The sequence below is a fragment of the Carassius auratus genome, chromosome 47, assembly GCF_003368295.1.
Source record: "Carassius auratus strain Wakin chromosome 47, ASM336829v1, whole genome shotgun sequence".
Classification (NCBI taxonomy): domain Eukaryota; kingdom Metazoa; phylum Chordata; class Actinopteri; order Cypriniformes; family Cyprinidae; genus Carassius; species Carassius auratus.
The window spans coordinates 6,901,062-6,924,674 of record NC_039289.1 but is presented as its reverse complement, the minus strand read 5'-3'; the positions used below and the strand labels follow the sequence as shown (position 1 = coordinate 6,924,674).

The window sequence follows — 23,613 nt, the reverse complement described above, 5'->3', positions numbered from 1 at the left end:
AATGTAAAGTCAATGTCCCTACTATAACAGACCGGCGTGCATCTAATAAATGAAGAATACAAGAATGTCATCCTTCGTCATCAAAAGTCTATGCCGTGAACTTCACATACTTTTGAAAATCCGATGTTTAGTTGGTCCTGATAAGAGCTTATTGTCAACCCACTAAATGTTGAAGAATGAAAGAACTCCTGGAAATCCTGCAGAATTCAGTTGCAGATGAGCTAGTTTTTCATTTGTTGTACTTAATATCAGCAAGGCTGTGATTTATTCAAACCCACTCAGAGTCATCCTGGGGTGAAAGAAAACACCCACTACTGTTGGCAAACTCATCTCCATAGCATACTGCAAACAAACTCTTATCTGGAGTTATACTGGCATTCTTGAAACACCACAAATATCAGTGTTTTTGGATGCTAGTGTCATTGTTAGGCTTCTTTATTACTGTAGCTTAAACAGCAAGAATTCATTGGTCAAACCAGTTTACCAGAATCATATCCATTTTACCAGATCATACTGGTTGACTAGCTTCAACCAAATCTGCCAGGTAAACTACCGCTAAACCAACCTTCCCTCTTCTCAGCATGGAACTGATGTTCAGTTTTCCCCAAGCATTCAAGTGAAGATTGGCAGTGTGTTGGCAAACAGGCAAAGCAATATGATTATTTCAATTTGGGTTTTCTCTGATATTATCAGTTAAAAAAAAAAGTTCTGACTCATATACTTTGCATTTGGTATAACTTAGAGCTACTCTCAGGTGTTAAGAGTGTCAACCAGTAAGCATTTTAGAGGAAGTGAGAAAATCTGCACTGAATTTAAAGAGGAACTCTGACTGTGAAGGATTAGAGTGGAAGGCTGAGAATTATTTTAAGGTCCCCTTAACTCAAGGATGCCTCTACCCGCACTGAATATGAGAATATGAATTATGAATGGGCCCGTTGACGTCACTCGTCTTTAAAAGGAGCTCAGTTGGAGCAGGTTTTTTTTTTTCTTTTTCAGATTTCCCATAAGCATAACTGACAGTGACTGCCTCTCTAGACCTCTCTGCAGTTTCGTAACCTCTCAAATTGAACAAAATCTGTAAAGAGAAACTTGTTTCCTGGAGAGTTTGTACCGTTGCCAGCTCTATGTTTCTTTTGTTGCTTGACATAATGGTTCTAAAGATTTTCATAGTTCTCTTTAATAACACCTTTAAATGTACTGTGGTAAAAAAGCATGGTTGCACTATGGTAATTTGTATTTTTTTATTCGCTTGTTCAGACATTGCAGTACTATATGAGACCAGGTCCAAAAAAAAAAAAGGAAAGTGAATTGCCTACCCACTAATTGAAAATCCTTACAAACTGGAGTCTAGCCTTGAGGAATCCTTGTTGCGCAAATGCAAATATGCTGACATTGAATCTGAAACGTCCTGCCTGATATGTAAAGTGTGATTATTTTTAACACCTATGTTTATCACTCATTTACATACGTGCCTCTCTCTATTACAGTGAAGAAAGCCAAGCTCGATGGACCTCAAGGTAAGCCTGAAGTCTCACTGTAACTAGCTTTCCACAATGTCCTTTGTATTTTTTCTGCAACATTCTGTTAAATGCGCTGGTATTTCTGTGCAGAGAAATTCAACACATATGTGTCACTGAAGGTTCAGAATGTGAAGAGCACCACCATAGCCGTGCGAGGCAGTCAGCCATGTTGGGAACAGGACTTCATGTTGTGAGTTCCTCTTCTCTTTCTCTTAGCAGTACGTATTAGGGTTAGAAACATGCTGATGCAAATGTTTGCCCAGTGCATTCCAAGCACAGGGTCCCATTGCGCATACTTAATGTGTGTGCCCTAGTAGCAATGCTGAGAATGCTATAGCGCAAGAACTTGAGCTTGTGTAGCTAGAAACATTGGCATTCACTAACTTACATAGAGTATGTTTCAAGCCTTACGACTGAGCTGACAAGAGCCTTGATGAAGGAGCTATTTCTGTTTTCTCTTGTAACAGTTTGCATTCCCTTGGTAGTGAGGGTCAGGTAGTACACCTAATGGTTCCACCCCCAAGGGCACAAATGTTGCTTAGCACTGATTGCAATAAATAATGTTTAAGTACAACAAAGACATTATTAAATCGAATGAATAATACCTCAAATTTATGGTGCGTTCAATTCATGTCAGATACATCGTATTTATGAGTTAAACACACATGAACGCCACCACAAAGTCGTAATTACGAGTGGGAAAACTGAATTTCTTTAATCTCAGAGTTTCCAACTTGGGGGCGTGTCACTGAGAAACATGACAGAATCGAAGGATCGATGGATGCAACGTTTGTTGTTGACGGTAATTTTTTAGTTGAAATTGATAGATAGCATTGCAATATAACAATTAATAAGTTTTTATGCGATACAGATTAAAGTGGCTTCATAGATTATTTAAAAAAATTAAAAACGCAAAACACATCTGATGCAAATTCTTTGCTCTTCGTTTTCTACAAGCAGAGTTAACAAACCATGTTGTATTTTCTTGTAATTTATTAAAAGAAGGTACACCCCCATCTTGTACCGACTAAACTGACTAGAACATACCCGATGTCGTAATTACGACTTGTCAACTCGTAAGTACGAACTTCCCAGGAGGACTTGAATGCAGCATTAGACACTTCAAAAAGCCTTCCTGCTAGCACCCAGAACACCCCTGTAACCACCAATCAACCAGTCAGAACAACCCACTTGCATTCAACGACACTCACAAACAAGATTTTGCTGATTTTGCTCCGGCAAGCACAACTTGGATTTTGTTCACAATGTAAATGTCTAGTACACACATTTAGAAGCTTTTGAGACACTGGGAGCTAGTGTGAATTGACAACAAAGAATATTATAGAAGCATCTGATCAGCAAAACTCTTTGCCTACCTCATCTTGAGTCATCTATAAGCCAGATCTGCTTCAGCACCTCTTTATCTTGCTTTGTGATGTGTAACGCAGCACCATCACTGTCCCCAATCTACTGTAGATTCTTCAATCTACTGTACCACGATTTCTAAACTAATCATCCAGTTTCTCCGCAGTATTTTAAAAATGTGTGTTTTTTTGTGGTCTTAGGTCTCTTTTTTTTTAACGTGAGTCTGATCTGAAGATGTATGAAACATACCAGAGTGTAACCTCCATATTATTATACCACATATGAATCTCTCTCTCCATCTCTCTGTTTCTCAATATTACCCTTCAATTCATCTTCCAGCGAGATTAACAGACTGGATCTGGGCCTGGCGGTGGAGGTATGGAACAAAGGACTGATCTGGGACACCATGGTTGGCACATTGTGGATCCCTTTGAGCAACATTCGTCAGTCGAACGAGGTACAGCCCAGATGGCCGGCCTGGCCCCCAACAGCTTGCAGCTTTTCTCACCCACTGTAGAGCTATATGTGGAGATCTGTAGCTGATGCCTGGCATCGGCTCTCATTGCAAACATGTTGCAGAAACCATTCCCTGTAAGACCCTATATGTTAATATTTCTTACCAGTTTAAACATATTTTATGAACCGGCACCAGTGGAATTTGTTTCTGCAGTGTTTGTTATAAAATTTTATTAGCACGCTCCTCCCTGGAGCAATCTGAGATTAAGTGGCTTGTTAAAAAGGGATTTTTAACATTCGCCTTTTATAGGGTTCAAACTTTCAACTCTTTGTCCACCAGCAAAGATCTATAACCACTAAGCTAAATAACCCTGAACAGGTAGAGTTGTATACCTTGGTAGTTGAGCCAAACCAAATATACAGACAAAAAAAGATGGCAGTGCTTTTTGTTTATCTCTGGTGTTGTAGGAAGGTCCAGGACAATGGCTGACTTTAGACTCCCAGGTCATTATGGCTGAGAATGAGATCTGCGGCACCAAGGATCCCACGTTCCATCGAGTGCTTTTGGATACACGATTCGAACTCCCATTAGGTGTCCTTGCTGTTTTATTGCTTCCTCCAATACTATATTTGGTCCAATTTGTCCAAAGTTTTAATGCTGACACATAGTTTTTCACACTTCCAGATATACCAGAGGAGGAAGCTCGATACTGGGCCAAGAAACTGGAGCAGCTCAATGCCATGAGGGACCAAGATGTGAGTCTTGTCATTCAACTCCATTCGTGTTCTCTTTACAGTTCTCCAGATTCAGACATTTTTGTTTGCTCATTTTGCAGTACACATACCAGGAGGAGCATGAGAGACCACTTCCGATACCATCAACTCAGTGCTGTAAGCTTTCAAGCGCTACCCACACTCACACTATAAATTACATGGCCCCTTGGTAGGTTGATGTGTGCAGAACCTCAGTAGAGGAGCAGTCACACCATCAGCAGCTCCAATATGAGAGTGCTTTATCTCAGAGCACTAGATGGATGGCTTAGCATCATGGTGCATAGAGATTTTCTGGATAGTATTCAGCAATATTTCAAGCATGGGTGGGTTAAGGAGGAGCAGGAAGCTTTGGCTTGCCAACAGGCTATTTTTGCTTCACATCAGAGCTATTAAACATTAGCACTTAGCATGCATGGGCAAGCTGCTTGTTCATGGTCACACCGAGGTATTTGTTTCAAAAATATGTATTTTCATCATTGACTTCTTGGCCTATTTCAAATTTTTCTGTTGACTCTTTGTTCTTATAGGTAACTGGAGTCTATGGGGGGACCAGCAAAGTAAGTAAACTTAGTTTGGTGAGTTTTAAAAAGCTGCACAATACTTTCATTGATACTTTATGAAGTATGATGGGTATGGTTTTGGTGCTGGAACATTTCTACTTAAAACTATTACGGTTAATACACACATTTTACATGTAGAATCATCACTTGCTTTTCAGATGATGATCCAGATAGTGCTGTGGATGATCGAGACAGTGATTACCGCAGTGAAACCAGCAACAGCATCCCGCCTCCATTCTACACCACTTCTCAGCCCAACGCCTCCTTGCACCAATACCCCATCCGTAACACACACCATGGCTCCCGCTACAACGACGTGAATGACTGTGACTATGATAACCAGAGAGCCATCAGGTAAATTGTCCCAATTCCTGGTTGCAATGTATCTGCTAATGCTAGTAACTTTAGCATCCATCAGTTAGAAAAAGCATTCTGTGCGACTTTCGTCTGTTCTTTTTCCTATGCATTGGTGACTGTATACAAGCCTTGGATGAGCAGTCATTGTATACACTTCATGGGTTTTGAGCCACATTGGTGCAACTCTGTGATTTGAATGCAACGTTTTCCCTCAGTTGTTCATTTTGGCCCAGTTCACTTCAAAACACGCTTTTATTTCCTGTACATTTTGTCTTACAAAAGGGAAATTCATCCAACATTCTTGCATTGCATGCTGTTATGCAATGAGACTCTTGCCTTATCCCAAATGGCACCTGAAGTCCCTTAAGATATTTATACCAAAAGCAGACATAGCTGCCTCAGAGCAGCTTGTGAGCAGCCTTGGGAAACATAAGATGTCAAGTGGGCCACCCTACAGTCTCGTGGACTTTACAGATGCGTGCGAGCGAAGGCCACAAGACTGCAAATCAACATCAAGGGCGCCATCTGGGACAGGGCTCTTCTTTATAAAGTCTTAATAATGGACAGATCCTGATCCCACAGTGATACTTTTGATATGAGTCTCTTAGCAGCTGGTTAACCATTGCCTTAAACTGGGCCATTTTCCATCTAATGTGACCTGATGAGGTGAGATGAAAAAACAAATAATAAAAAAGACATTACTCATGCTCCTCCTCTTCCTGCCTCCCCCATCCCCTTCCCTCCCACCAGACACTATGATAGTTTAGACTCCGCCACCAACGGCCGCAGCGATCTTGATTCGGCTTCTGGCTCGAGCAGGCGGACCAGCCGCCAATACTCCTTAGACAGTAGGCACTCGCTCTCTGATAGGTGGGTCTCCGTAGCTCCTACACCTCCACCCTCTTCCACCTCCTCCTCCCGCTCTTCTTCCTGCTCCAGCCTGTGAATCCGTCCTGCTGTGATGATGTCGTGGAATTGGACTTGTCTGGTCCTGTGGTCCTCGCTATGCTTGCCATGCATGCGCACCAATCTTTCTTTGACATACATGGTCTATGAATATATATACTCTATCTATACCTTTTTGTATATGTTTCTATGTCCTCTTTCATGATTGTTATTTACCTGTTAATGATCTGTCACGTGTTATTGGGTTACCAACTTGTGCGTTTCAGAAGCTTTTTCTTGTGTCTTCTGTACTGTGTAATCTGAATTTGGTGCAGTTGCCAGTGGGGGTCCACTGGGTCTGTTTTTTTTTTTTTTTTTTTTTTGTGAAGTCTGTTATTTAGCAGCTATATGCCTGACAGAATTCTGAAAGCCTAGTGTACGCTAATTACATAGCCTTTAGACAGACTAGGCTGTGTGTGGGCAGCAGGCGGGACCATGTCGATGACTATGGCAGAGAACAGGGGATGCTCACACCACTGACTTATCCTCTCAACATCTCATGGACAACTTTCCGAAAGCCAAAATGTGTTGTGTGGAAGACAGGAAATAAAGCTGCGTTTGTGTCTTTATGGGTTTGTCCACAAGAAAGCGAAAAAGGTGACAAGGATGTATAACTAAATGGTTTGACAGAAGCGTGATTGTATGTGTAATTGTTTGTGTGTCCTGTGGCTCTCGTATTTGCTCTAGTCTGAAGCATAGACACTTTTTGGCTCAAAGACTTTTACACATCCCATCTATTTTGCTTCTGATTCTTCATACATTACTAAACCATACGTCCCATAATCGATCGTGTGTGTGTTTGTCTGTGTGGCAGTGCATCTATTCTTACTCGTACCATTTTTTCAATCTCTTTACACCTAATTGGCTCATTCACCATCAAAGATAAATAACCTTAAATTTTTTAAGGTGTCACATCAAAATGCTGCATCCCCTTCTCTCTCAGCTCAGTGTTACTCTCTATCTTTTTTTCAATGTCTTGTCCTTTTTTAAGTCCACCTGGGTTAGTTTGTCCACTGACAACTTTTCCAATTGCCATCTTGACGTATTTTGTGAAACAGCTCTTTTTGAGTCCGTATGTTAATGGTCTTTTCTTCGACTCCCTCAAATGAACCTCAGGATTCTGTCTCGTTTTTTCTTACCACCTCACCCACATGCATTCATCCATAAATAAGCAACAACTATTTCCCTGCTGAAGAAAATACCTCAAACCAACCCTTAATTTGTTGGCTTGTCTTAGCTGGTTTAAGCTGGTCTACTGGCCTGTCTTCTGAGAGACTAGTTAAGACCAGAAAACCCGTCTTTAACAGTTGTTTTCAGCAGGGAGAGACTTTTATCAGCTGAAAAGTATCATTTTCCTCGGTGGTTGTTTGTTCTTTTTATGACCCATAAATCTGTATATCAACAGTCACGCATCTTGTTAACACTATAAGCAATATAACACTAATGACTCTTTACTCCCACAGTCCCACCGGCAGTAGTCGCTATGCCTCCTCTGGTGAGCTGAGCCGCGGCAGCTCCCAACTCAGTGAGGAGTTTGGCCCAGACGATGGCGAGAGTTTCCGAGGTTCCGGAGAGTTCTACGACGAGAACGACTCTTACCACTCCTGCCATTCCTCCGTTAGCTACGGTAAAGACTCACCTGATTGGGATCCAGATGAGCCGCAGGGCGTCTACAGTGATGATGGGGAGTACAACAAAGATGGAGGTGAAGAAGAGGCACAATATGTTGAAGAGGATGGTGAGGTCTATGAGCAGGAGGAAGCGGAGTATCCCTATGAGGAGGAAGAGGATGAAGACCTGTACCCAATGGATGGTACTCTCAGTGAAGAGCAGGAGCCACCTTACACCCCTACCCCAACCAGCACTGCCCCAATGTTGGCTCCTGAGGCCCCGACCAGTCGTCCACCACTGGAGAAACAGGCTTCCATGCACCAGCAACAACCACCACAATCCCAACCACCATTCCAGACCATGGAGTCTAAGCGAGAGTCATCACCCCCACAGCAGCCACATGATGTCTTTGCCAAGGTACCGCATACCTCAACCCCACCACGAGTCTCAGAGGTGGAGCCTGGGAAGGTCCCAACACCTGTAGGCAAGCTTGTAGCCCCTTCGAGGGAACCTTTGTCTACCCCTGCCACAGAGGTCCCGCCTGAAGCAGATCAAGAAAAGAAAGAGGCTTCTCCAGAGAGGTAAGTTTCCTAGGATAAGGTATAGCCCTTCATGACATTTTGCTAAATGCTAAATAAATCTAACAGTTTTCCATTTTTTCGCAGCACACCAAAGCTGGAGCCACGTGTGGACCCTGCAGTAAGGGCCAAAGCCAACTGGTTGCGACTCTTCAACAGGGTTCGCCTTCAGCTGCAGGAGGTACGTGAGGTCTGAAGTTGTGAAGCATGAAATCGATACTATATTTGTTTGATTAGCTTCTTCCAACCATATAATAATTCAGTAGCCAGTCAAAGTATGCCAGCTTGCTTATGCTATTCTGTTGGTTCTGTTGGCCAACATTAAGTCCTTGGTTAGTTCTGCCCTTCATTGTCTTCCTTTGTCTTATTCATTTCATTTAACTTTTTTGTCACTTACTTTTAAGTTTTACGTTTTACTGTTACATATGTTTGCAAAACAAGTTTTGTTTTGGGATTTCATGCTTGCCCACTTTTGTGTTCCACCCCATTTGTTTTTTTTGTTTTTGTGTGTGTGTTTTTTTGTTGTTCTTTTTTCAGTTTTTTGTCATTGGCATAGTGATTGTCATGCTCTTCACTGCTTTGCCGAAGCTGGACAAGCAATCTAAAAGGTGGGTCTAACAGTAAACACATTTCCCTGACCAATGACTGCGGCACGCTTCCTCTGAGATACACATGGAGTTGTTATGACAGAACAAGGATGATGGAGATAAAGATGTCCGGCAAATCCGGTCTAATAATGAGAGAGTCCTGCAACTGACATCATTGAGATCAGCTGACTGCAGGCTCTTTCTGAGTCCGTACAGAATAGACAATGGTCTTTTTTCTTGATATAAATTCTATCATTGAAATTACATTGTGAGGTCTGCATGGATATTAAAGAGAAGTTTAATATGGTTTAGCGGACTGATTAAATCGAGATATATGGTCACTGACTCCGCTGTCACTCCCTGTTGTCCGCAGGCTCGAGGCGAGACTCCAGGACTCGCGTCACTCTTTTTGCAAGCAGGGTGAGTGTCACCAAAGGACTGCAGCTCATTTTGGGAGCAGCTGAAAGTCTGAGCGCTTCAAACTTCATGAGTTAGATTATATATAATTTATGTAAACATTTAAACATCAGAAAGTCCCTTAATCATAATGAATCCTTATATATAGAGAATATACTCTTCTGACCTCTCTTTTTTTTTTTTTTTTTAACCAGTTGCTAAATTAGATCAGTGGGAAATAGCTAGCTATGTATGATATACAGTATATATAATACATCCACTGGTTTGATCTGCAGGCCTGGAGGTGCTCTTTACAGCATAGACAGCATGCCGGACCTACGCAAGAGGAAGGCCATCCCTCTCGTCCGAGACCTGGTGAGTCACACAAAGGCATTACACAGCTGGACACAACATCACCTTCCCAACTCTTCAAAAGCACCATCCATATGCATCAGCGTGGTTATTTTGGGCAGCACTCTGTCAAGGGTCTGTAGTTCCAGAAGCCTCTATGGCACATCTGTCTGAATCACGGCTACTGGGTTAGACATTATCAGAGCATTACTCAGCTCCATTAACCCTGCAGACTGATGAATCTCCAGCCTTCTGACTGTCGCAGTGTCTCCCTTACAGTCCCATTCATTTCAGCCTCTGTATTTCTCTCTGAGCCGCTAACCTTGTTTTGTGCCTGTGACCTATTTTGGGAGCTTGTTGAACTTTTCCACTGATACTTAAAAAAAGGTTTGGGTGGCAAATAAAATCAAACATCATTGGTTCTCGCATGAATAGATGCAACACAAGCATATAGGCATTAAAGGCAACATGAAATCTAAACTGACCTGACTAATACATGTTTCTTGTCTTATGGTGTCTAACTCATCAGTTCATGTTCGGTAAGCAAAGAAATTATGAAATAACCACATTTAAATTGAGATAGTAATTAAATCTGGTTCATGTTGTTGAAATTGATTACATTGCAATAACATTTATTTCAAGCAAATTGTTCAAGAGCATTAGTGCATGTTAATTAACATTTTACAATCCGCAAAATGCATTTTTGAGTGTACTTTATTAACAACACTTTCTGCAAAACTTCTCATTAGACTGACAGGAGAGTCAGTTGTGTCTTGATTAAATAAAGTAACAAGAGCCCAAAAAAAATCATTAATTTGCTGACAGCTGTCGTGTAGGTCTGGCTGCACTTATTCAGCCAAGAACACTCCTGGCAGCCTTCACTGGAGATCTGTCAGAGCCGGCAATGGCACCAGGCTTGTTTTGACGCTACGGACTTGAAGATGAGGGAGAAATTAGCATACTGCACTAAACACCTCCGCAGTTTGTCTGTTTTAATCCAGTTTACCGTCACTGCTACTGACTCTAAGAGTCAGAAGCCAAAGTGCTGATTGGAGCAGAATTAAAATGCATGTCGAAAACAGTTCAACTACAGACAGACGACCTCCTCCCTTTCTTTCTTTTCTTCTCTACTCCCTCCATATTTCAGTCTTCCACATGTATTCTTGTTGTACAAGCACTTTTAAAGGCCTCTTTACAGAAATATTTTCTACTTGTGGTTGTGTTTTATTTTATTTTTTCTTAAGTTGATGTATGAAATATTAAGTTATTGAGTTATTTTTGGCAAACTTCTAAAATGTATTTTCCCCTCTCTTTTTTCAATGCCAATACCTCCTGCAGGCAATGGTAAGCACTCACAATTTTACCTTTTCAGAACTCCTGGGTAACATACTTCAATTGCAACCACAAACAATTTGCTCCTAATTTTATTTTGAGCCCTACATTTTTGTTTTCTCTTGTAGTCTCTTGTCCAAAACTCTCGAAAAGCAGGCATCACTTCTGCTATGGCCTCCAGCACACTCAACAATGAAGAATTGGTATGTCAACAAGCCCCGTTGTCTTCATAGACATTGACATTTTCAGTTCAGAACCGTTTTCCATTGACCTGTTGATTTATTATGACCGTGCAGAAGAGTCACGTCTATAAGAAGACCCTGCAGGCTTTGATCTACCCCATTTCCTGCACTACACCACACAACTTTGAGGTGTGGACGGCCACGACCCCCACCTACTGCTACGAGTGTGAGGGGCTTCTGTGGGGCATCGCTCGACAGGGCATGCGCTGCACAGAGTGCGGGGTCAAGTGTCACGAGAAGTGTCAAGAGTTGCTTAATGCCGATTGTCTACAGAGTAAGATGATTATGGAGAATATTTCATTACTGTCAAATATTGTCTTTAATACAAAAAAAGATTCTCTTGTTTATTTGAAATATATTTATTGAGATATATATAAATATATTTAAAATATACACTTACTGTATCAGTCAAACGCTTGGAATAATTTTGATTTTTGTTTTTTCTTTAACCTCACAGAGATGGCATTTATTTGAACAACAATACAGTAAAAAATTGTAATATTATGAAATATTATTACAATTTCAAATAACTGTTTTGTATTTTAATAAATGTTAAAATGATATTTATTCCTGTGATGCAAAGCTGTATTTTCAGCATCATTACTCAAGTCTTCAGTGTCAAATGATCCTTCAGAAAACATTCTAATATGCTGATTTGCTGCTGAGTTATTATTATTGATGCTTAATTAGTAATACTTTTGTCAGGATTCATTGATAGATAGAGAGTTTAAAAGAACAAATTTTTCCTTGTTAACATTTAAAATGTCATTACTGTCACACATTTAATATGTCATTGTTGGAAAAGTGTTTATTTGTTCCTTTTTATTTTTATAAAAAAAAATAATTAATTATTTTTAGTAGTGTATCATGGTTTCCACAAAAATATTCTGCAGAAAAAACTATTTTCATCATTGATGAAATGTTTCTTAAGCTTGTGTTTCCTAGAATGATTTCTGACGGATCATTTGACACTGAAGCTTGGAGTAATGATGCCGAAAATTCAGCTTTGCCTCACAGAAATAATAAACATTTCAATATATATTTAAAAATGATTTTGAATTGTAATAATATTTCGCAATTTCACTGTTTTTCCTGTATTTTTGATCAAATAAATTTAGCCTGGATCAACATAACTTACAAAACAAAACAAACAAAATCACAGTCATTCCAAACGTTTGACCGTTAGTGTGAATATGAAGTGTATTTAAATGAACCTTTTCCATATTTCATAGGGGCGGCGGAGAAGAGCTCCAAGCATGGAGCTGAGGATCGCACCCAGAATATCATCATGGTGTTAAAAGATCGCATGAAGATCCGTGAACGCAACAAGCCTGAGATATTCGAGTTGATTCAGGACGTGTTTGCCGTCATCAAGGCGACTCACGTGGCACACATGAAGCAGGTCAAGCAAAGCGTCCTAGACGGAACGTCCAAGTGGTCGGCAAAGATCAGCATCACCGGTAATGACCCACTTCGACTAGTACAAGTTTATTTCATATTGGTTATCTTAGTATGAACCCTGTTGTTTCTCCGCTCAGTATTATGTGCCCAGGGCCTGCAGGCAAAGGACAAGACCGGCTCCAGCGATCCTTATGTTACAGTGCAAGTAGGCAAGACCAAAAAACGAACCAAGACCATCTACGGCAACCTCAACCCTGTATGGGATGAGAGCTTCAATTTGTAAGTTGACAATTTTTGGGATTCAAAACTCAATTAATATGTGTCCGATATATTTCGTTAAGGGTTAATGCTCATGGTGACACAAAAACATCTCACACAGTGAGTGTCACAACTCTTCCGATCGGATCAAAGTGCGCGTGTGGGACGAGGACGACGATATTAAGTCCAGAGTCAAGCAGAAGTTCAAACGGGAGTCTGATGATTTCCTCGGTCAGACCATCATCGAGGTTCGAACTCTGAGCGGAGAAATGGACGTCTGGTACAACCTGGGTGAGTGACCAAACCATATTTTTCTTCGGAAATATCAAAATGCATTAATAATATAAATGTAATGTTATATTTATGTTGCACACGGGTCGAACTGCAATGCAACACTCGAAGTTCAAACTGTTCAAATTTGAGTCTATTTGCCACTGACCTTCAGCAGCCAGGACAAGGATTACAGAACCATTAGAGTGACGTATCATTAGATGTGCAGTCGTATATCATGTTTGTTTTAGGTTTTTGTGATCTATTTAATCGATTGGCATGACTTGTTCCGCTCGCTCTCTTGCTAACATAGCAAGCTTGTAAAATTGCCATTTCGTGACACTACCTCGTAAAGAAGACGTTTAAAAGTTTATCGCAAACTTGTATAGTAGCATTGGGATATAAAAAATTGATTAACTGAGGTTAGACATTTTGCTTTACATTTTTCTTGCACTTCTAAAATCAACACTGGCTTGTTTGAATTAAAAAAAAAATTCTCCATATGATTTTCATATGATATTGTTTTCCTTATGGAATGTTTTTTTTTTTTTGCAATTATCATACGATTTAATTTTTTTTTTTTTAAATGCAGTTTCTGTAGGATTTTCTTAGCTTATGATTTTCATGATTTTTTTTTTTTTTTTTTTACTGAGTCATATCTGATTCATATTACTGATTCAATGATTAAACTGTAGTTTCCTTTTTTTCTGAATTCTCTAGAATTTCTGTATCATTTTCTTTTTGTGGGTTTCATAAATTGTTCTCTTTTTTATGATTTTCCTTTCCATATACATTTTTTTTTTGTTTACAATTTTCAGACAGTTTTTTAATGTGATTTTCATATGATTATATTTTTTTGTAATTTTTCTTTTGTTTTAATTTTCTTCTTTTTTTTTCAGGTGTTTTTTTTTGCCTCTTCTTTTATGGTTTTCGTACCACTTTCTTTTATCACACAGCTCTCTGCTATTTTCTTGCTTTTGTTTTTTTTATATTTTACCGACATAATTTTGCTTCCTTTCAGACAAGCGTACGGACAAGTCTGCTGTGTCTGGAGCCATTCGTATGCACATCAGTGTGGAGATCAAAGGAGAAGAAACCGTAGCTCCATACCACGTCCAGTACACTTGCCTGCACGAGGTCAGTCTGACACTTTTTCATTCTCATTTTCCACCTGCAATTGTTTATTAGCAAGCTTGAGTGCATAGTCCCTGATATCAAATTAGTCCTTAGTGAATTGATCCACTTTCCATCTCTCCGTAGAACCTTTTCCACTATCTAACGGACATCCAGAACAATGGGGTGGTGAAGATACCAGATGCCAAGGGTGATGATGCATGGAAGGTTTACTTTGAAGAGACGCCCCAAGAAATCGTCGATGAGTTTGCCATGCGTTACGGGGTGGAGTCCATTTACCAAGCCATGACGTATGATTCTCCTCACAGTTCTGCCATTGACGTTTTAGGTGTTTGCTTCTGTACTTAGGTACTTTTTGTACCTTCTTGTTTTTAGACACTTCGCCTGCTTATCATCAAAGTACATGTGTCCTGGAGTGCCTGCGGTCATGAGCACCCTACTGGCCAACATCAATGCTTACTACGCTCACACAACCCAGGCCACTAACAATGTGTCCGCCTCTGACCGTTTCGCTGCCTCCAACTTTGGTGTGAGTGCTTGATTCTGCCTTTCAGGAAGATTTCAGCATCGAATGTGTGTGTGCTAGTAATTGTTTTTTGCTTTTTGTAGAAAGAGCGATTTGTCAAGCTTCTGGACCAGCTTCACAACTCTCTGAGGATTGACCTTTCTATGTACAGGGTATTATGACTTTCTAGTGTTTCCTTGAGAAGTCACTTCTTTCTTTGCTTTTGTATGAAGGATCTTTCTTAAAGGGGGGGTGAAATGCTCGTTTTCACTCAATATTCTGTTAATCTTGAGTACCTATAGAGTAGTACTGCATCCTTCATAACTCCAAAAAGTATTTAGTTTTATTATATTTATAAGAGAAAGATAGTCTGTACCAATTTTTCCCGGAAAAACACGAGCGCCTGGAGGCGTGACGTGTGGTCGGAGCTAAAGAATCACGAGCGCCAGTTGCGTTGAGAAGCTGTGACAGCTGTGAAGACTGAAACTGAACGAGAGCAGCAGCAGCAAGGACTCGCTCCGAGCGGGGCTCGAACCCGGGTCTCCGATGGGAGGCGGACGCACTAACAAGGAGGCAGAGATATTTGAAGCAGTTTTACTCACCACCTGTGGTTCCAACACACAATCGTGACCCTTTTTCGTTGGGATTGCATCATCCTTAAGAAATAAACGATACGCAAATCCGTCGTCAAACTGGGCTTTGTTTGTAAAACAAGCATTTTAGAAATGCAGGGAACAAACACAAACACTTGCACAACTCCGTTGATGCTCTGTAAAAATAAACTCCATCCACTGGTCCCTTAATGCTGTTTTTTTTTTGGAAATCTGTGCAGGGTTGTCTTGCCCTGGCAACCAAAAACACACTTCTTTTGTGACATTTCGCGACGCTCTCGCTCTGATCAGTCTGTGCTCAGCCTCTCAGTGCTCTGTTATACAGGAGCGCGCGCTCTTCCGGCAGACGTGCCCTCAGGACCCATATAAGGAAATTCCGCTCCATCTAACGTCACACAGAGCCATACTCGAAAAAAACTTTCCAAAACTTGTGACACACCGGAAGAGGTATTTTTGGAACAGAAATACTCCTTCAAACGTACAACTTAATTTTTGAAACTTTGTCCATGTTTAGCATGGGAATCCAACTCTTTAACAGTGTAAAAAACTCAGTATGCATGAAATAGCATTTCACCCCCCCTTTAACTAAAGTTAAATGGTTTGTGTGGTGTTCGCCTGCAGGTGAGATTGTCGAATCAGACAAATGAGATTGATTAGTCCGATGTGACTACATGTAAAAGCTTTAAGTCGTATTGAAATGAGTATGATTGCAAAGAGGCACCCTTTCTTGTGCTTGTGTGTGTTCAGAATAATTTCCCAGCTAGCAGTCCTGAGAGGCTACAGGACCTCAAGTCTACTGTGGACCTGCTGACCAGCATCACATTCTTCAGGATGAAGGTTAGTTGTAACCCCCTGATGCTACTGACCGTGTAAATTTGACCTTCTTTTGTTTGGTTTTTACTTAATATTTCTGGTATGAGTTTTTTTTTTATGTCATTTTCATGTGGTTTTCTTTTTAATATATATATATATATATATATATATATATATATATATATATATATATATTTTTTTTTTTTTTTTTTTTTAAGTATAATTTTAAAAAAATCATACAATTTTTGCATAATTTTCTTTGCCAAGCGGTTTTCTTTTCTTATGATTTTAGAAAATATTTTTTCATGTGATTTTTCATATTATTCACTTTTTTTATATTACCATTGTAATCTATAATAACATTTCTGTATTTTCTGTTTTTCTTTTTTACGATTTTCTGATCGTTTTCTTTTTTATATGGTGTTCATTTTTCAATTTTCATACAGTTTTCTGTTCTGTGCACTTTCTTAAAATTATTATAAGAAATTTTTCCATACAATTTCTTTTGGACAATTTTTTTTTTTATTTCATACAATTTCTGTACATTAGTTTGTTACATTACATTTGCATTGATTTTCTGCATGATTTTACAATTTTCATATAATCTTCATGCAATTTTATTTTCTGTGTTCTTCTATAAGTTTTATACTGTTTTCTTTTTCCTATGATTTCTTTTTTTTTCTTTTTTTTCTTAATATTATTTTCGTACTACTTTTTTCACACAGCTTTCTGTGAATTTTTTTATTATTATTTTGCTGTAGAATTAGAAAGTTTACGTTCAGTATTATCTTTGTTTAATTGATTAAATTACCCATCTGAATGCACCCTGAATCGTTCTTCTCTAGGTCCAGGAGCTTCAGAGTCCTCCTCGTGCCAGCCAGGTAGTGAAGGACTGTGTGAAGGCTTGCCTCAACTCTACCTACGAATACATTTTCAACAACTGCCACGAGCTGTATAGTCGAGAATACCAGACGGACCCGGTGAGTCCTGACACTTCCTGATCAACTCCAAAGCTCTCTCCCCCGGGAGCATCCAAGCCATTTTATCAGAGCAGTTCATCGTGCAGCTTTTGTTTGCGCTGCTTTGAAGATGTTACAGGCTTCCCTCATAAATATCAAACACTGTTCCTGTTGAATTAATCATCTAACCCTAATCTTGTTCCCCTAGAGTGCTTTGCATATTGATGTTTGTTTGTTTGTTTGTTTGCTGGCTGAAATAAGCCATTCCTGCGCATTAGTGGGGTAATTTCTTCCAGAGGTTTGGCAGATTATGAAAAGCCGTAGCATGCTTCAAGCTACCATTTCAAAATGAATTCATCTTGTGCAGAACAAAAAAGGAGAGGTTCCTCCTGAGGAACAAGGTCCAAGCATCAAGAATCTAGACTTCTGGTCTAAGCTAATCACCCTTATTGTCTCAATTATTGAAGAGGACAAAAACTCCTACACCCCCTGCCTTAACCAGTGAGTCTAGCATCATTTTATTTCACTTCATAATCCTGTTTAGGATCTTAATATGATGTACTCTGGTGCACACAGGTTTCCGCAGGAGCTCAATGTCGGAAAAATCAGCGCAGAGGTTATGTGGAACCTGTTTGCCCAGGATATGAAGTACGCAATGGAAGGCAAGTCTAATCTAAGAAGCTTTTCTTCATCTATCTAGCCTTTGCATTGATTGATTCTTTGTTTTGTAGACTAAGACTCCAGAACCTCATTAAAAAGTTTCAGCTGTAGGTCTGTGATGTTCAGAACTTGACTGACAGAAAATGAGATACAATGAAAAAAGTTTGCCTGTTAGTTAGAAACACAAGCCTGGCAGGGTTTCCCACTGATAGCTACTTAAATTTCACACTTGGTGAAAAGTCGACATGTGGTGGAGTTCTTCTCGTCTGCTGATTCAGTAGGGGTTCTCCTCTCTGCGTAGATGTATTATGTGCCGTTATATCTTGAACTGTTTCATGAAGAGCCTTTGTCTTCACCTCACGGCATTCAGAGCATGAAAAGAACCGGCTGTGCAAGAGCGCAGATTACATGAACCTGCACTTCAAAGTAAAGTGGCTCTACAATGAATACTGCAAAGACCTGCCTTTCTTCAAGAGCCGAGTGCCTGAATATCCCACGTGAGTGACTCCCCAAACTCTTCCATCTCACACGCATATTATCCGAGTCATGCACACTTAAAATGTCACTGTGACCGTGGTTTGATGGGTGATAGAGCTTTAGGTTGTGATGTTACTCTGCAGGTGGTTCGAGCCGTTTGTCATCCAGTGGTTGGATGAGAATGAGGAGGTGTCTCGGGACTTTTTGCACGGAGCCCTGGAGCGCGATAAGAAAGATGGGGTGAGATTTATCTCTCTTGCCTTTTGGTTCATATCTTCAAGGCCATTAAATGCAGATACAACATATATATATATATATATATATATATATATATATATATATATATATGTGTGTGTGTGTGTGTGTGTGTGTGTGTGTGGGTGTGTGTGTGTGTGGGTGTGTGTATGTATATAATAGAAAAGTAATTTAAATTTGTAAGAATTTATAAGAAAAGTTGAAAGCAAAATTGGAAATCCACTGTAAATCTATACTTACCATTCAGCTTACCAGCTGTAATAAATTACAGTAACAACAGACCTCCAGCCTGCAGCCAGACAATGTCAAAATTTGATGAATGAGTGCACTTCATAGCACCCCAGCATGTTCCTGAACCAATAAGCATGCTCTTTAGTTCATTACTTCCACTGAGTCCCCTTTGGGAACCTGCCACAGTCTCACCCCGACCCAATTATTTCCAGACGAAAGAGCTCACACCTGACGTCTGCTTACGCAGTCTCTCGCGCTTTCTATTCTAGAACTTTTTCCTGACTACACATCCAACTCTTTCTTTCCTACAGTATCAGCAAACTTCGGAGCACGCTCTCTTCTCCTGTTCGGTAGTGGACGTTTTCTCGCAGCTTAATCAGAGCTTCGAGATCATAAAGAAGCTGGAGTGTCCGGACCCACAGATCGTTGGACACTACATGAAGAGATTTGCCAAGGTCCTCAGCTGACAGCTTTTAATTTGTAATAGTTTGATGATCATTCCGTTAATAGATTTTGTAAATCTGTTAGCTTTAGCCAAAGGCACACTGTGTGAGTTTATTTCTGTCTTTTACGAATATTGCTTGTCAAATAATACGATGTAACATCAGTGAGTAAAAATCAAAAGCTTAGATAAGATTTTGGTCGCAAACTTTGGTTGGCGTGATCGTAACCTGCGGCAAACCAAAGTTGGTTTTGACCTAAAACTAAAGAAAAATTGACACCTGAAAATTGTCTCCGAAAAATCAAGTCCGCAAATCTCCTTCATAGCGTGACCAAAATAGAATTGCAAAATAGTTTTTCTTAGCAAAATTGTTGTAAAAAGAGTTTGTACCTGTTTTCAGTATCAGATGAAGAAACGTTTTAGAAAACAGTTAGCTTAACAACAATAATATTTCCCTTAATAATCAATCTGTGAAACAGTTATGCATTTTCATTGAACTTGTTTAGACATGTTCTCTTTAACCCCACAGACCATTAGCAACGTTCTGCTCTCCTACGCGGACATTATCTCAAGAGACTTCCCCAACCACTGCACCAAAGAGAAAGTGGTAATAGTCTAAAAAGCCCTATGGAATCAGGTTTACATTTTTTAAAATAGTTGCTTAAATCCGGAATTTAACTCATTCAGTTTGTGTTCTCTTTTTCTTTGATTCTAGAATGCAAAGGATGGCGCTGTCAAAGTATGTACATCTGACATGGGTAGAATATACCATGCTGATATTTGGTGGGTTCAGTTAGACTTCTGTTGAATTGCGTGCATTTTAACAAAGTGTTTTTGCTTCCCACAGCCGTGCATCCTCATTAACAATATCCAACAGCTCAGGGTACAGCTTGAGAAGATGTTTGAGGCCATGGGTGGTAAAGATGTAAGTGAACCATAAATCTGCTTGCATTCTGGCTTAGCAAAGCCTTTTTGTGCAAAGATCTACAACCTTCCGCGAGCCCAGTCAAGTTCTGGGGGTTTTGACCATTGCTTAATGTGCCTTTCAGTTGAATGTTGAAGCTAGCGACATCTTGAAAGAACTCCAGCTGAAGCTCAACAATGTTTTAGATGACCTTGCAAGGATCTTTGCCACCAGGTGAGATATCAAGAGATCAGGAAGAAGTTGCTTTTTTGTTCTATTTTTGGAGTAACATCTGTTCTCCGCCCCATAGTTTCCAGCCAAACATTGAAGAAAATGTCAAGCAGATGGGTGACATACTTAGCCAGGTGAAGGGGACGGGGAACGTACCAGCAAGTGCTTGCAGCAGCGTTGCCCAGGATGCCGACAACGTCCTCCAGCCAATCATGGACTTCCTTGACAGCAAGTAAGATGCCAGTCATTAGATTTAGACCCTTTCTTGGAAATTTTACACCTCGACTTCACTTTGCACTTTTTCCTTGTCAGTCTCACACTGTTTGCCAAGATCTGTGAGAAGACAGTGTTGAAGCGAGTGCTGAAAGAGCTTTGGAAGTTGGTGATGAACACAATGGAGAAGACCATTGTTCTGCCACCTTTGACTGACCAAACGGTAATGAGCTGGAAATAGAAATAATTTTATATAAATTCCAAGATTGTTTACAGCATTGTATTTTCTGGTATGGATCATGAAGACACAGAACGACTGGAAATGTCTCTTCCCATTCCCAACAAAACATGTCCCTATCCCAAAATCCCAAAATCACTTTGGACAAAATACATTTTCCACTCTAAAAACATTGGGAGTGCACCATATCATTCAAGCACCTCTCAAGACTGCTCTCTGGTCCTGTAGTCACACATATTTCATGTATTTTAATCTTGACTAAAAAGTTTTATTTCTAGTTTTATTTAAGTGTATTTCTATATATTTGAATGCTAGTTCATTTTTGAGAGCATTTCTACAGGAACAGAGACAACTTACTGCTTTTATTATGTCTTGATATAACTGTTACTCTTTTTGTGTTTTTGTTTGTATTTGTTTATTTTGACAAAAGAGACCCATATCAGTTCTTGATGATATGCTTACTGCAAAAATAAAAAAAATTGAATATGTAATTCCTTAAAAAATTTACATTTTGCCATTATTTACTTATCCCAATGTCGTTCCAAACCAGTATGACTATGCTTTAGAAGAGGTGTCCAATCCTGGTCTTGAAGGGCCAACATCCTGCAGAGTTTAGCTCAAACTTATCCCAGAATACATTTCTGCTAGTTTCCCGAAGTCCTGAAGACCTTGATTACCTTGGTGCAGGTGTGTTTAATTGGGGTTGGAGCTTAACTCTGCAGGACAGTAGCCCAGCAGCCCTGGTCTGTGCAAACAAAAGGAGATGTTTTGAAGTTTGTTCATGCTGCTCTTTTTTTTTCTACAATAAAGACACAGTCACATTCCAAAAATGACATTTTAAAAGTGGCCCATATGACCTATGCACTTGATTCCAAGTCTTTTGAAGCCTTTATGGAATGAATTAAAGCAAATTTAAGTTGTTATTCATTCGAAACACCAACTTTGAATATGCAGCAATGAAAATGAGGTTTGAGAGCTACTGCAAATGGCGGGGTGGGACATTTTTTTTTTTCTATAATGCTTTACAGTTTTGTCTGTTTCTCGCACAAACTGTTTAATTTGCTTCAGAAGTCTTTAAATATAGTGCATAAGTGGTATGGAATACATTTATGTTACTTTATGTCCATTTCGTAGCTTGACATCCCCCGGTCCCCATCCACTTTCATTGTATGGAAAAGAGCAGCTTGAACATTCCTCCAAATTTCTCTTGTTGTGTTTCATGGACGAAAGAACATCATACAGGTTTGGAATACGAGAAGGGAGAGATTTTTCATTTTGGCTGAAGCATTCCTCCACACTGGGCCTGTTTCAGTCCCTCGGGCAATCACAGACCTTGGGACTTGTAAAATCATATCAGGCCTGAAGTCGGTCCTGTAGCCTGAATGTTAATGCTTCTTTTGATTTGATGTGGGGCTCTTTGTAGCTTCACTGACCCTTCTCTCTGGTTATTACATTCTCGCTCTCCCCCCCGCTCCACTTCCACAGATGATAGTAAGTACCAGAGCACTTTTGTCTGTGCGTCTGTGTGTCCCACAGTCCGTCCATGCCGGGTGACCCCCTTCCAACCACCTCCTTCTGCTCTGTGTGGCTGCCAAGTCCTTTCCTGTTGTGCAATGCATCCTCATTCGTCTGTCCATCTTTCTCTACTTCTCCCGCTGTCTCTTTCTTCTCTTCTCCATCCATTTTCTCTCCTTTGCCTGGTCACCTCAGTGGTCTGTATACCTGAGGTGGCTGCAGCATGGTGCATTTCCTAATTGACTTGGACTAGGCCCTTTTTTGCCCCAACAAAACTTCCAATCTGATGTCCACCCCACATCTGACTGCCAGCCCCTTCCTCTTCTCATTTTCCTGGAAGCGATGCACTTTCGCTTCCAGTCCGTGGTAGGTCAGTTTTCTGGGTGACGTTAACTGGTTTCAGGTGATCCACCCTCCCTGTGTTACCTGTTTGAAACCTCTCCTGTGTGGGTTGTTGCTTGCATCTGATCTCCACCAACTCCTGAGCCTCTCTTTTTTTAGTCTCTGCAGACATTATTATATAAATCTGTCCTGGTATTTGGTTTTTGCGTGTTGATGTACCAAAATTGGTCTGATGGAACGCAGAGGTCTCATACTAATGTGTGTTTCGGGGATAGTATTTTTGTGTTTTTTTCTCCTTTTCTCAGACTTGACTTGAATTATTATTTTCTTTTTCATGTATTTTAACAATATAGTCTATCCGTCTGTTGCTTGTAAAAACTGTACGGTTATTTTACGCTGCCTTTTTATGTGATGTTACAATCCATTAGCTCCCCTTTGAAGATATTTTCATCATTTTGTTTTCTGAATTGCCTTGTAAGGATTTCATAGTTTTGATATTTATTATTTGATTAGGTCCCTTAGATTACAAAGAATACCATTAAAAAAATCTGAATTTAATATTAATTAACAGAATGAATTTTAACTACTTTAAAGGGGAAGTTCATTCCAAAATGAAAATCTGTTATCATTTATTCAATCTGTCATCCATATAGAAATTCGTCCTATCTGCTCAGCTCTTAAATCTCATTCATATTTGCGTATTGTCAAATATGGCACGTCAAAATTGTGTTGCACCAGTTTTAACGTCAATTAAGTGATGGTGGTGGAAAATATGTTGTTTCTATTATATTACATCAGTTTTTTCCTACTCACTATAGCACTATACTTTTAGGGCTAGGTACTGAATTGTTAATAAATAAATAGTAAATAAATGTCAATAATTTATTTAAATCAGTTTCTTTCTGTAGTGTAACCTTATTTTTATTTATTTATTTTAATATTTTTTAAACCGTTTTTCTCTAAACCTTTACACTAACCAATTTACGCGGACATTTTGAAAACTGAAATAAGTGAAACATCTTTTAGCCAACAGTTCAGTCCAAGTTGTGCAGACCACTGGCACTTTTTAAAATAATTTTT

General features: G+C 39.7%; 1 protein-coding gene across 1 annotated transcript in view; it reads left to right on the top strand.

Moving 5' to 3' along the window:
* Positions 1 to 23,613, top strand: part of unc13a (unc-13 homolog A (C. elegans)) — a 38,385-nt gene that overhangs the window by 4,730 nt on the left and 10,042 nt on the right. The window contains exons 2-37 of the mRNA XM_026235968.1: positions 1,488 to 1,517; positions 1,611 to 1,710; positions 3,225 to 3,342; positions 3,810 to 3,933; positions 4,027 to 4,097; positions 4,178 to 4,232; positions 4,643 to 4,672; positions 4,834 to 5,029; positions 5,783 to 5,902; positions 7,441 to 8,169; positions 8,254 to 8,347; positions 9,127 to 9,173; positions 9,446 to 9,524; positions 10,839 to 10,844; positions 10,961 to 11,035; positions 11,129 to 11,348; positions 12,307 to 12,534; positions 12,613 to 12,754; positions 12,855 to 13,024; positions 14,025 to 14,140; positions 14,264 to 14,427; positions 14,513 to 14,666; positions 14,747 to 14,815; positions 16,001 to 16,090; positions 16,912 to 17,046; positions 17,393 to 17,526; positions 17,602 to 17,687; positions 18,056 to 18,182; positions 18,306 to 18,402; positions 18,960 to 19,103; positions 19,620 to 19,697; positions 19,806 to 19,829; positions 19,938 to 20,015; positions 20,140 to 20,228; positions 20,305 to 20,457; positions 20,538 to 20,661. Coding sequence (XP_026091753.1) covers positions 1,488 to 1,517; positions 1,611 to 1,710; positions 3,225 to 3,342; positions 3,810 to 3,933; positions 4,027 to 4,097; positions 4,178 to 4,232; positions 4,643 to 4,672; positions 4,834 to 5,029; positions 5,783 to 5,902; positions 7,441 to 8,169; positions 8,254 to 8,347; positions 9,127 to 9,173; positions 9,446 to 9,524; positions 10,839 to 10,844; positions 10,961 to 11,035; positions 11,129 to 11,348; positions 12,307 to 12,534; positions 12,613 to 12,754; positions 12,855 to 13,024; positions 14,025 to 14,140; positions 14,264 to 14,427; positions 14,513 to 14,666; positions 14,747 to 14,815; positions 16,001 to 16,090; positions 16,912 to 17,046; positions 17,393 to 17,526; positions 17,602 to 17,687; positions 18,056 to 18,182; positions 18,306 to 18,402; positions 18,960 to 19,103; positions 19,620 to 19,697; positions 19,806 to 19,829; positions 19,938 to 20,015; positions 20,140 to 20,228; positions 20,305 to 20,457; positions 20,538 to 20,661 — 4,496 coding nt within the window. The remainder of the gene's footprint in view (positions 1 to 1,487; positions 1,518 to 1,610; positions 1,711 to 3,224; positions 3,343 to 3,809; positions 3,934 to 4,026; positions 4,098 to 4,177; positions 4,233 to 4,642; positions 4,673 to 4,833; positions 5,030 to 5,782; positions 5,903 to 7,440; positions 8,170 to 8,253; positions 8,348 to 9,126; positions 9,174 to 9,445; positions 9,525 to 10,838; positions 10,845 to 10,960; positions 11,036 to 11,128; positions 11,349 to 12,306; positions 12,535 to 12,612; positions 12,755 to 12,854; positions 13,025 to 14,024; positions 14,141 to 14,263; positions 14,428 to 14,512; positions 14,667 to 14,746; positions 14,816 to 16,000; positions 16,091 to 16,911; positions 17,047 to 17,392; positions 17,527 to 17,601; positions 17,688 to 18,055; positions 18,183 to 18,305; positions 18,403 to 18,959; positions 19,104 to 19,619; positions 19,698 to 19,805; positions 19,830 to 19,937; positions 20,016 to 20,139; positions 20,229 to 20,304; positions 20,458 to 20,537; positions 20,662 to 23,613) is intronic.